Source organism: Microtus pennsylvanicus, chromosome 2 (genome assembly GCF_037038515.1).
Source record: "Microtus pennsylvanicus isolate mMicPen1 chromosome 2, mMicPen1.hap1, whole genome shotgun sequence".
NCBI lineage: Eukaryota > Metazoa > Chordata > Mammalia > Rodentia > Cricetidae > Microtus > Microtus pennsylvanicus.
In genome coordinates this window covers 139,585,200-139,598,760 of record NC_134580.1, presented here as the reverse complement: position 1 = coordinate 139,598,760, position 13,561 = coordinate 139,585,200, and the positions used below count along the sequence as shown (strand labels likewise).

Below are 13,561 nucleotides of genomic sequence, written 5' to 3'. Positions count from 1 at the left end.
TGATATTCCTCTGTTTCCTCTTGTATTTTGTACTTTAAGAATTACACAATCTAAGGACTCGTATTTTCCTTCGAGAAAGCAATGTATTCTAAAAAGAAGCGATTTCACCAAAGAAGGCATATGCCATGCGAGACGGGAAGCAGCCCAAGGGAAACTGATGGCTAGCGAGGGAGTTGGTGCACATGTGGGGGCCAGCAGAACAGGAAGGGCAGGACATAGAGTAAACACGTCCCCCAGCGTGTCCTTCTCCTTCTTGCTCAGTTTGCCTTCGTTTCTTTTCTGCTTCTAGCAGCAGTGGATGAAGATTCGTCTTCCTGTAGACGTTAAGTCAGCGATGAGGCTCCGGATTCTCCTCCTGACTGTGCCCATCTATGGGGTTGTGGTGTTTCTGCACGTTCTGGGAAACCTCAAGGGTAGACATGGTAACAGTAATCATATGACCTCTGTCCACTCCTGGCATATCAGTCATAGCTGACTTAGGGCCCATATTTCAAAGTCGTCCTTCAGAAGGTCAGACGCTGACAACCTGAATTCAGTTGCTGGGATGTATGCTGGAGAGAACTCTCAAAAGTTGTCACGCATGCCTTCACCCACATGCATACACCACACACACACATACACACACTACAAAACTAAAAATCAGAGCTATCCTTAAGCAGAGACACCCCAGCGAGACTATACTGGACGCTTCCAATCTAGTGTCCCTTTAAACTCCGTCTGCATCTCGAAAGCATTACCAGGTTTGTGGAAAGAGAGCAAAACCTTTCTACACCACACAGAGCACGAGGAGACACAATTTTCCATCAGACCTGCTCAGTTTGAATCGTGTAAAGGAAGCATTAACAACCAAGTTTTTCTTTGCACTCATATTTCAAAATCTCTGTGCTTTGGCTGGGTGAGACATCGATGAACAGCAAAGAGCTGGGGCAGAGCCAGACCCACTGGACTCTCCCTTGGGCTGAGTGGAAAGTGAGGTTTCTAGTGGCTTTGGCTCAGTTTTCCCATTCTGCAAGTTGGGTTTTATCAGTATAAACTTGGTCAGGTGGTATATGTTAGGAAGGCACCCCCGGCCTGAGCTTTAGGACCCAGAATCCCAAAGTACACTGGTGACAGCTGGGAGGAAGGAATGCCTGTCATACAAGGATGCTCTCTTAGAGAGAGACTGATTAGAAGGGGGGTGGATTTTGAAGGACAGACTCTGCTATCCTGGATTCTTCCTGGCATGGGGCATCCAAGCTCCAGAAGGGTTTGCTTGGTCTGAAGATCTGAAAGGGTGTCTGATGCCCATCATGAGTAAGTAGACCCTGGCAACCTCTAGCATCTCCATTCCAGGTGAGATCAAAGAAGTCGACCAGTGCTGGGTACAGCCTCCCATAAGGTTTTGTGGGGAAAGGTGCACGAAGGTGCACGGATGTTTGAGACCGAACCACACGTGTTGCTGGACGTACTGTGGAAACATCTGCTTGGACGACGAGTGAGTGGCTGGGGTGAGAAGGCGGGGGCATGGGCATGCTTGAGTTCTGCTCCTCGCGCGCTATCCAACCCACTGATCAGAAGTCGCGGGAGACGGCAGCCACCTGAAGTTCAGTCACAGAAACAATCAGATAAAGCAAGAAGCTCCTATCTCTAAATCCTTACCTTCACCAAGAAATCAAGACACTGACGTGGGGTCGGGGTTTGTTTTTCCCACCACTCTCATTCAGTTTCTTTGCTTCCCACACGACGTTGCCCACTAGTTCATACGTCCCTCGTTTGTCTGAAAGACCTGATCACTACTGATTCCTTTTTCTCAGCCAGACCCTAGAAGAGTGTTTGGGGGAAAATCACTTTAATTTTTTTAAAGTTTATTTATTAGTGTACATACACTCAGATAAGCCACCCTGGGTGTGGAGAGGTCAGAGGACAGTTTGTGAGAGCTGGTTCCCATCCACCTTCTAGGTCCTTGGGATTGAACTTGGGTGACCAAGCTGGGTGACATGTGCTCTTATGTGCTGAGTTGATTTCTGAGGACAACTTCTGATGTAACAGAATTCTGTCATTTTCCAGAGCCTCCAAGCTATTGTTTGGATATGGATTTATTCCTAGGGATACTGATGTCTAACGATCTAATTTTTCTCTTTCAGAGAACCGTTTAAAACACTGATGAAACTCTAGTCTCCATGCAGTCCACCGCTGGTGTGGGTTGCGGTGTGACTGACTGGGAGGAATGCTGCCTTCTTCCCTGTAGGGACGCTCACTCCAGCTGAGAGCCTGTCTGCTCTCTCCTAATGTCTTTGCTCAGAGAAAGTCTGAGCTTTTGCCAAATAAACGAACATATCAACCTGAGGTTCTGTGGTTCTTACATATTTTGTTTTTTTAAGATGTGCTTCCTTTCTTGCTAGAAAGCCCCACAGTCCTAACGCTTGCTCCCATCCCGTTGTGGACACAGGCACAAGTCTGTCTTCTGTGTATTAACTAATTACTGCAGCGAAAAAGCAGAGGTTAACAAAAATTCCAAGGCGCTGCTAAGCATGATGGCGCACACTCAGCAGTGTGAGGCGGGGAGATTGCAAGTTCAAGGTTAGCAGCAGCAGCAACAACAACAAGTTCACGTGACTAGCAAATTAAGTTAATACATTTTTCCGAGGGTCATCTGAGATGGGTACCAAGAGCTCCCAGGAGGGGCTTCTCTTTCTCCCATGCCTAGTCTTCCTGCCCTACCGTCTTACCTGGCAACCATGCTCATCTCCCAAGTCATGTGTTCTGGGCTTTGCTGCCTGTGTTGCTTATCTGGACTGTGTCTGGATGTGACTTGACCTGGATGAGAATATTAGAGGACACCTTCCATGCATTCAACCTTATGCCTCTGTCTGGAACAGAGAACAAAGTGTGTGTGTGTGTGTGTGTGTGTGTGTGTGTGTATGTGTGTATGTGTGTGCATGTGTGTATGTGCCTGCCCTCTGGAGGTACAACGGCTGTTTCTTCATGATACAAAGAAAGGAACAAAGGGTGAAAAGCACCAGGGAACGGAAGGGAAGGGATGTTCTCAGCTGGGGCTGGGTATTTTGCTTCAGTATCAGGTCCTTTTCCTACCTTTATGCGCCAAGCCAAGACACAAGAGCTGCAAAGGAGAAAAGATGTTGGTTGGTCAATATCAGCAAAAGAGTAATTTGCCACACAGTTGCTGCAGTCTGCAGGAATCATGCAGTGAGATTCCAGCTGATTAACGCAGAAGGCTGGCCCACCAGAATGAATGTGTTCTGATGGAGATAAACTCAGTCGCAAGGCGCTGGGTCTGCCACCTTTTGTCTGATGGCTGATTCTTACAGTAGATCTCTTGCAAAGCCATAAGCACTCTCTTTTGGGGCAAGATTTAGCAGTACATAGATTACTGGGTGCAATTTTTCCCATGTACTGGTATTTTCGGTCACCTTTTCCCACCATGTGGGTCCCCGGGTGGGAATTTAGTCACACAGTCAATCGCCTCGATTCCCACAGTCTAATCTTGGCTTCATTCCCTGAGAAGAACTTGGAAGCCAGCTCCCTCAGTTATCTTCTTCTTGGCAGGACATTTGGTGAGGAGAGGAGTCCTTCATATGGCTCGCATTCTGGACCTTCAAGATAGGGGTGGCACATTCCGGCTCGTCTGATTCTTAGTCCTTCTTGATAAAGAGTCTGGTGCCCTAAATTCTCCTATAGCTGACTTGGCAAAATGCTAACCTTAGTTAACCCCAGTTCTACCCTAACAAAAAGCTATTAAATCCCCTTCATATAAATGCGTTAAGGACGTACACCACCGGTTTCTTGGGCTTTGGTTTGGAATTTGTCAGATCATGAATTTTGTACTATATAACCATAAATCCCCCTTGTCCAACTATGAAGGGTGATATGAAGGGTCCAAGAATAAGAATATAAAAATGTAAATTCCAGAAGCAAGAACATACAAATAAAGACATATACAGTTGTAAGGCTAGGAGAATGAGAACAGACCATCAACAGCCTTCTCAGTAGCTTGAGGATTAACTATTAACAGTGGGTTACTCTGCTTTACAACCCGTAGCTCTATTTACAAGGTCAAAGCATCTCTCTGCAAACTGAGAGCCTAACACTCCCGGCCATCCTTGAATAAAGGCAGATATGAGCTGAGTTATTATAGGAGATGGATATATGATCTCTGGGTTACACACCTTCCCTGCTATGTGAGACTGGCAGCATCAAAGGGGAGAGCACAGGGCTTCAGTAAACACCACCTGGAAGTACCAAGGAAGACAATAGATTAAGTACAAACACTAGTTTAACTGAAAAACTCTGGTAATGAAGATTGTAAAGTAAGGCATCTAAGTTTTACCTTGAGATTGTAAAAATTTCTTTGTTCAGACCTAATACCTGGTGCCCCAAGTACAAAAAGGTGGGTTCAGAAACTGGGTTTTGCCACAGCCTTACAGACCCACCTCTGGCTGTGGTCTCAGCTAGCTGATAAGCTTTTTGTGCCCCATGGAGATTTTTTTATTTTATTTATTTATTCCTGGAATCTTGTTTCTGGAATAAAGTTTGCTTCTGGTTTATTAGACTTTGGTGGTGTGTCCCCATCTTTGCATCACCCCCCTTGAACCCAACAATAGAAGTAATTTTCAGTTTGATAAGTCCCCCTTTAGCTAGCTACACTGATGAAAATGCTAGTGCAGATCAAACACCACACATTTTCCTTCAGCGGTTTATCCCGGTTACCATGGCCACCATAAACAGCCTCTTGGAGTAAAAGGGAGTACTCAGAGAGCACAGAGCTGTTGTGTTTCCTCCCCATTTTCTGCGTTTATCGATTACAAACTTCTAGCTTAACTGGCCACACTTAGGAATGCAGTTTAACATACACACTTCCCTTCTCCCCTTTTAGAGTTTAGAAGCCTCCCAGAAGCTGCCTGGGCATCTTTTCTGGCCACACTTCCCTAGGGCCATAAAGATGCTGAGAGGGCAGGCACCTCCTGACTGTTATCTGCTTTTTGTCCCTGAGAAAATTCAAGCTCAGAGAATTGCCTTTGTTCGCGTGTGTGTATAAGCTAGAAACTTCGCAGCAATAGGAGAGAACAAAGAACATGATCTGAGCAGCATGTATGGGAGCTCATTCAGTCATTTCTCAGACCAGGAATTTTCTTTCTCTTAAAATTAATATCCCACACAGTGGAATATTTCGTAAGCATAAAAAAGACTGAAATCTTGCCATTTTCAGGAAAATGAACAGAACTGGAGGAATGACGTTAAGTGAAACAATCCAATTCTCTCACACATGGAAATGAGAAGAAATAGAAGAAGACACCCCAAAAGAGGAAGTGTGACGGGCTGGGAAGAGGGAGGAAGTCAGAAAGGGAAGAAAGGCTAGGGGCGAGGAGGAGCGTGATCGTGACGTGATCTTGACGCATGCGTGGATGGAAGTGTAGCAGTGAGAACCATTTAACACTTATAACTCATATATGTTAATAATTATGGTTACTATGATTTTGTGCAGAGAAGCTGAGGGATGCGTGAGGGGTCGGAAGAAGGTGTGCTTGCAGACAGCGTAGCTCCTTAGCCAGCTACAAAGACACATGCACAAGTGTTGTGGTTTGTAAAGCTTGACGGTTGGCTAAGCTCTCAGCCCTACTGCCTGGCGATGTGGCCAGTTGAGGCGGCGAAGAACGAAGCACTAAATGCCAGCGAGATGGGAGCAGAACTAACTTTATTTATTTGTTTGTTTGTTTGTAGTTCACTGGAAAGGGTGTGTAGAGGTCAGAGGTCAACTTGTAAGGGTGGGTTCTCTTCTTCCACCAGGTGGCTCCTGGGTATTAAACTCAGGTCACTGGGTTTGGTGATTAGTGTCTTTGCCTGCGGAGACCTCTCACCAATCCATGCATTTCTTAAGGAAGAAATTATTTGGTGTCTTCGGTGGCATCGCAGCAGCCAGTTCATCTGCATCCCAGGGGAAAAAGTGTACATGTTTGTACCAAATGGCTGTCGTTCTACAGATCGCGTCATACCCGCCGCCAAGTGTGGGATAAATAAGTTGGAGTGCTTCTGAAAGCATGACTTTGGGAATATGGGGGAAAGCTGAAAGGCAACCAAAACAATGAAAAAAAATGAAGTGTCCACGCAGAAGCAGTCATGGAGGAACTCAAGGACAAAGCAGATTAAGACAGGAAGCAAAGACCAAATGGTGACAGTCGTTTTTCAGAGCTGTGGACTTGTGAAGGGGTTAAAATTGACCAGTCAGAGAGTGACACCGGAAAGATGTTCCAATAGTGAGCCTGGGCCCCCCTCCAGATCGCCAATTCAGGATAAATACGCATCCTAACTACATGTTTGAGAAGCTCAGAAAGCAGCAACACCAAGCAAGGGTGAAACCGGCACACCTGAGCTCCCAGGAGCACTCCCAGCATCCTCTCCTCAGGATTCTCACATAGCTCAGTGCGCATGCCTCGGAAAACTGCCAACATCCAGCTTCTCCGTAGAGACGCAAAGAGAAAATTAAAGAAATACTTTCGACATTCCAGCGTGTTTAGAGGGGCTGCTGTAGGGTCTAGGTTTTGTTTCACACGCACTACTGGAGTTCCCCAGAACCACACATACCCTGTGGAAGCCATAATCTAAAATGAAATAAATCAAAGCAGTAGGGGGACAGTCTCAGAAGATGGGTATATAGCAGACAGACACTAGAGGGAGCCAGAGAAGACACAATCATAGTTTCGGTTTGGGTTCATGATTCCCAAGTGGTAAGAGTCTGTTATGGTGAGAAACAGCAGCAGATTTGGCAGTTGGGACAGAAGCTGAGGGCTCACATCTTAAATCACAAGCTTAAACCAGAGAGAAACTAGCAATTGGACAAGTCTTTTAACTCAAGTCCTCCTCCAGTGACAGGCTTCCTCCAAGACAGGCACACCAGCTAGACCTCCCCCAAACAGCACCACCAACCAAGGACAGAGAATGGGGGACAATGCAACCACTACACAGGGATTTATCAAAAGGTGAGCTGGAGATGAATTTCTGGCTTTGCGAGAATAGCAGAAAGAAAATGTTCAAAGCTGAAAAGCAAGAACAAAAACTTAAGAAAAAGAAACAGAAGACAAAATCGAAGAACATGGGAAACTGCCATAGGTTTGGAGAGAAGAGTTTCCAAGATGGCCGGATGCTTCCTCACCCTCTTTTTATTTTTACAGTGTACAAGAGGATTTACTCCACAGTATTTCCTCCTTTAAGATAAATTCTAATTAAAAAGGAAGGTTTTAACTTCATTATAGTAATATAATATACAACAAAAACAGTTATTAAGTAAGAATTACAGTTATAATATCTAGTGTGTTTGTATATGACAAAATTGGAGAAGATATTTTGTTATCTGTCTTATCTTAGTGATTCTAAAATTTCACATCTAATATTCCTTTTATCATAACTAAGAATAATTCCTCACCCTCTTGACTGAGACAAAACTCTGGCTGCTTAAAACAAAGGTCTTGCTGGCTTTTGTCTCCCAACAGCAGACCCGTGCTCGTGGACTGGCTCAGCAAGTTCTAGACTGGGGTGGATGCCATACAACCATTAGCAGCCAATCAAATGCCTTATCTTTCTTCAAAGTGACCAACCCTAGATTAGGAGTGGAATATTCTTCAGGAGACTGAACCCCCAGCCTTTGCGAAGTGACTGGATTTTCAGCTTTTCAGAGGGTCATTTCCTCTGTGTCTGCTGCATGCGTGGTTTCCCAAGTAAGCGCCATTCTTCAACTGTTGGTTCTGTTTGCGGGGACAGATTGCTTCACTGCTACCTTTTACACTAGAGAATTTTCCTGCCTTTTCATTCTCCAACTGGCAGAGAAGACAAACCCTATCAAGACCTCTAGACTATATCAGTTTGAGATATGTGTAATGAGACTGTCAACAGAACAAGAGAGAGGGGATAAAAAGCAAAGAAGACAAAAATATCTGAGCTAATAATAGAAAAATTTCCCCAGTTAATACAGATACCACAGCACAAATGCAGATTACCAAGCAAGGCAAACACCATCAGGAACCATTATAAAAGTATCATTAAGCATGTCATTTTTGACTACAGAAAACAAAAACCCTCCAGGAAGATAGTAAAGGAAACACACACACACACTCTCAGAGAGGCAAAAAGATAAGACTAATGCCAGGGGCTGGGGAGATGGCTCAGCAGTCAAGAGCACCTGCTGCTCTCACAGAGGACCTGAGTTCAGTCTCGGTCCTCACAACTGCACGTAACTCCAGCTCAGAGGTGATCTCATGCTTCTGGCCTCCGAGGATACCCCACTCATGTGCACAGACCCACACGAAGAACTGAAAGCAATAAAAATCTTTTTCCTCTTGAATCAGATGTGGATGGGGTTGAGGGTGTCCAGAGCAATGCTTCCTCTTCTTACTGAATCCTGGAGTTATTTCAACATCAGCCCTACGCCCCTCCCCAATAAGCTGTTTCAGGAATGCATATCCTCCTTTTGACCTTGGTTCTAGGACTGTCTGCTGCCCTAACTACTTCCTCTCACTCCACCCCTTCCCCAGTGCCCAGCTTCTGCCTCCTAGTTTGGATTTTCCCTACCTTCCCAACTTTTAGAGGTCACCAAGAACCCTAGACCTATTTATCACTGCTTATGGATATAACATAATGGAGAAAGCTGCTTCCACGTGGGATGCGTTTCCGGCCAGTGAGGGCACCGTCTTTCTGAATTCTCCACACCTGGGTGTGCCCCTCTCTTGATTATCTCAAGCTCTCAACTCTAGTAGGCCCCCACAAGCAACTTCTGCTTCTTAATTAGTCCATGGAAGCAAAATCTTACTTCAAGATGGCAACACCAATGATTTAGAACTGAAAGATGACATTGGTCATCCTATTTAAGTTCTCCTCTTAAACAATACCTGATTTGTCACTATGGTTTATTCAACTGTTTGGAGGTTTGCGGGGGTCTCTTCAAATGTGAGTGAATGCTACAGAAAGAATAAACAACATTCAGAGGGTTGTCAAAGGTATACAACCTGAAGATTGTGTCCAAATGCATTGAGTGGAGGAGTCACTAGGTGTCACTGTTGAGATAGAGACCTAGGAAGGGTAAAGTCATAATTCAAACAAAAGTCAAAAAGGGGTGTGGTAAGAAGGGACCTCATATCCTGGCTTACGGGGTGGGGTTCTGTGGGGTGTGGTATTATGATAACCGTCTGGAAGAAGAAATGCTTTGTTTTACCCCAAAGGATGAGACAGAAATAGTATACAGTGGAGTGAAAGTCATAAACATAAGTGGGGTTTGGGGAAGGGTGTGGGTGAGGAGCAAGACAACTTAAATCAAAGGCTTTAATACTCGGTTTCTCTTGATCGGGATGACAAGCTGGGTACTAAGCTGTGAACCACACATCCCATTTGACAACCCCTTATTCTTGCTATACCCATAAATCAGTCCAGCTAAAGCACTTCCTTAAAGATAGCAGAGGAGAGGTTGAAGAGATGACTCAGCAATTAAGAGCACTTGTTGCTCTTGCAGAAGACCTAGGTTCAATCCCCAGCAGGCACGTGGAGGCTCACAGCCATCTTTAACTTCAGTTTCAAGGGATCCAGCTGCTTCCTCTGGTCTCCTAAGCGCTGCTTGCACATGGTGCACCACATCCAGGCAAAACATTTATATACATAAAACAGCAATTAAATGTCATTTAAAAAAAATAATTCACAGAGGCAGAGGTAGGCGGATCTCTGAGTTTGAGGCAGTCCTGGTCTACAGATCAAGTTCCAGGACAGCCAGGTCTATTACACAAAGAAAGCGTGTCTCAAAACAAAAAATAAACAAAACAAAAGCAAACAAACAAAAATAGTAAAGAAGAATAAATCAGCACAAACTGGTAGTTGAGCCTATATGAGTCCACTCAGCAAGACCCTACTCCAAATCCCTCTACAGTGCAGTATTTGAGCATCCTGAATGACGTCCATCGTCACAAGGCACGGTTAAGATTAGAGAATTAATGAGGAATTGGATCAGGAAGGTGTACCAGGCAGAAAGGGCATTGACATGAGCACAGGGGCCAGACCCTTAGAGTTACACTGGGTTAGCTTGAAGCAATTGCTCTAGGCAAAAGTCACAGGTTGTTTCATGTTGGGCCACTAAAGAGAAGTCACTGAGGGAAGGGCTGGTGGCCAGTGCTCTCACTTCCCCTCCCAGGCACTAGGGAACATCAGGGACTTGTGGCTGTCTTGCTCCAGAGATTAGTATTCCCTGCAGGAGATTAGTATTCAAAGGTTTGGGTGGGACCCCCAGGCCATCTGACATTAGCCTCACTGAGTGGAACTGTCTAAAGCTCTGGCTCTCAACACGTGGGTTGACAGCCCCATGGGAGTTGAATGACCCTTTCACACAGGGTTTACCTAAGACCATTGGAAAACAAAGATATTTACATTTTTGATTTGTAACAATAGCAAAGTTACAGTTATGAAGTAGCAACAAAAAGACTTTATGGTTGGGGGGTCAGCACAACATGAGGAACTTGTACTAAAGGGTTGCAGCATTAGGGAGGTTGAGAACCAATGGTCTGAAGTTACCTGATTGGCCATTTATGGCAGGACTGATCATCAGACAATTTTAATGTATTATTTCAGTAACAACAACAAAAAGCTCAGTGGATGGACATTTTGAAAACTGTCTCCGTCAACCAGCAGTACTAATAACTTTAACTAAATTTGCTATGGTGTGATTACTTCCTAACAATGCAGTAAAATACCTAGAACAATTTATTGATAAAAATTAAAGCACTGTTCTTTTCTGATTAATTTATTTTTTCAACGTGCATTGGTGCCTTGCCTGCTTGTATGTCTGTATGAAGATGCTATATCCCCTGGTACTGGAGCAATGGACAGCCATGAGCCACCATTTGGGTGCCGGGAACTGAACCCAGGTCCCTTGGGAGAGCAGCCAGTGCCCTCAACTGCTGAGTCATCTCTCCAGCCTGCACACTGCTCTTTTTGATGTTTGTTACTTATGCACAGGAAGGTTGGATGGCAAGCAGTTCTCAGAACAAGGCATTCAAATAACCAACAAATAAAAGCATTTGAAATGTTTTGATACTAGACATTAAAGTTCTCGGTTCCATGGTGACAGAAGTCAGCCAGTTGTTTCAACTGGCAAAGGTCTTGCTGCACAAGCCTGACCACCAGGAGTGTTTCCCTCCTTTCTGTGGGTTTTTGGACCTTGATGTGGGTTCAGGAAAGCAATCTGATACACACAATATGCAAATCTAAAATTTTTGCCAATAATAAAAACATTTTAATAAAACAATGAAAATCAATATCATTATCATGAAATGAACATAGATTAAAGAGAAAGCTAATACCATAGCAGAGGTGAAAGAGAAAGCAAAATAATAAAAATGCATTAAAAAACACCAAATACAATACCTAGAGATATAAAGTATCCCTGTGTTAACAGAACAAAACCAACGACAAACTTAGTTGATTGACAAAAGTGTTCTTGGCAGAATAGCAGGTGGAACCTGGAGACAGCAGGATATTTCTAAAATGTTTGTTCAAAACATTTCTTCAGTTGGCTTAGGACACCCTGTGGGGAACATTCGAGAGTTAGAATAAACAAGGCTTTTGCATCAGCTGACCTTGAAAGGTGGGCCACAAACAAATATCACCAAAGGAATAATTACAAGTTAAATGTGTTGGAGAAGTGTAGATAAAAGAAGATTTGAGAATCTGGGATAAGGAAGGTAGAGGGATTTTAAAAAACCACATTGTTCAAGGCTGGAGATGTGTTTCTGCGGCATAGAGCTTGACCACTATATGTGTTCCTGGATTTGCTATCCAATGCCAGGAAATAAAACATTGAAAAAATACTATAAAATATTGCATATAAATAATATAAATATGCAAATTGAATAAGCTAATAAAAATCTCAGGAGATTCCTCTTGATTGTGGGAATTTATTTTTTCAAGAAAAGGTTTTTATTGTATAGCCCTGATAGTACTGGATCTCTTTCTGTAGACCAGGCTGGTCTTGAACTCACAGAGATCTGCCTGCCTCTGCCTGACGAGTACTGGGATTAAATGCATGTGCCACCATCACCTGGCTGGAAATTTTTATAATGCTTACAACTGCCAGAATTTGGCAAGGATAAGTCAGACAAACTCAGAGAAGGCAAGGAAAAATTTATATAGGAAATTATGAGAAAATATCTCCATGGTTTACAGTGATAAAAGAAGGGACTAATATTAAAAATTCAAATTACATTCATAATTATGTATTTGTATACTTTTTTGAGACAAGGACTCTCTATGTATACACTTGCTGGCTAAAAACTTGTTGTGTAGACTTGGCTGGTCTTGAATTTACAGAGATCTGTTCACCTCTACTTTCCAAGTGTTGGGACTAGAGGCGTGCACTCCCACTCCAGGCTCTGTCTCTTTTCTTACAAGGATGGCAAACATGAAAAGATCCTCACAGATGCCCTAGAAATGGAGCAACAGAACCTTCAACTACCAACAGCAGGAAGCAAACTCTTTTTTTCTTTTTTTGGTTTTTCGAGACGGGGTTTCTCTGTGGTTTTGGAGCCTGTCCTGGAACTAGCTCTTGTAGACCAGGCTGGTCTAGAATTCACAGAGATCTGCCTGCCTCTGCCTCCCGAGTGCTGGGATTAAAGGAGTGCACCACCACTGCCCACTGCAGCAAACTCTTAAGACTCTTTGGCATCCAGAAGCTGAAGACAGAAAAACTGTGCAACCTACCTACCCTGGACTTGGTTGTGTAAACTACAAGAAGCCCCACCTGTGGAACACACACACACACACACACACACACACACACACACACACGCACACACACACACACATCCAAAAACAAAATTGTGTTTTCAGAATGACTCTGTTTATAAAGAACAAAAAGAGATGATAATAATAATAAAAAAGTTATGTTTGACTGAACATGGTACCACACACCTTTAATCCCAACACTCGGGAGGCGAAGGCGGGCAGATATTTGTGAGTTCAAGGCCAGCCTGGTCTACAGAATGAGTTCCAGAACAGTCAGAGTTACATAGTGAAGCCCTATCTGTCAAAAACCCAATATATGTGTATGGGGAAACATGGTTTTGAAAATATGAAGAAAAAAGCAAAGGAGGTTATTATATCAATTTAAGAGTCTTTGGAAGGATGTGAGACTTGGAAAGAAACAATGTATTTCGGGTGTGGACGATGCTCTTTCTTCTGACTCAGTGATAGCCTAGTGGGTGAGCGCTTCATACATTTCTTAGGTTGAACATTAATCTTTAGCAAATATTTCAGCATTATTTTTCACACATGTTCTAAAAAAGGCTTTCTGCCTTTGTATTCTCCTCAGATACAGAACTTGTCAACCCTAAAGCCATTAGATAGAGGAGATCAAGGAAGATTTTGCCCCCATAAGAAGGGCACCAGGGGCCCAATGTGGGCGTCAGAACTGGGACAGGCCAGAGGGCTTCTGCGTAGGAGGGTGGCTGGCACTCGGGGCAGAACCAGAGAATGCTCAGGGCAGGGGCAGGAAACAGTGCCAAGGGAAAAGTGCCCCGAGGACAATGAGAAAAGCATG

General features: G+C 43.9%; 1 protein-coding gene across 1 annotated transcript; it reads left to right on the top strand.

The window, feature by feature from the left end:
- The first annotated feature begins 334 nt into the window (after positions 1-334).
- On the top strand, positions 335-2,200 carry Wfdc9 (WAP four-disulfide core domain 9). Its single transcript, XM_075963936.1, has 3 exons — positions 335-413; positions 1,333-1,474; positions 2,124-2,200. The coding sequence occupies exons 1-3, from the start codon at positions 335-337 to the stop codon at positions 2,152-2,154; spliced, it is 252 nt and encodes an 83-aa protein (XP_075820051.1). The 3' UTR covers positions 2,155-2,200.
- The last annotated feature ends 11,361 nt before the right edge of the window (positions 2,201-13,561 follow it).

What these genes read in the sequence shown, in the direction of transcription:
- Wfdc9 (XM_075963936.1), top strand. Translation starts at nt 335, where the DNA reads ATGAGGCTCCGGATTCTCCTCCTGACTGTGCCCATCTATGGGGTTGTG. An exon ending in CGTTCTGGGAAACCTCAAGG is followed by an intron (nt 414 to 1,332) that starts GTAGACATGGTA and finishes TCTCCATTCCAG; the next exon opens with GTGAGATCAAAGAAGTCGAC. An exon ending in AACATCTGCTTGGACGACGA is followed by an intron (nt 1,475 to 2,123) that starts GTGAGTGGCTGG and finishes TTTCTCTTTCAG; the next exon opens with AGAACCGTTTAAAACACTGA.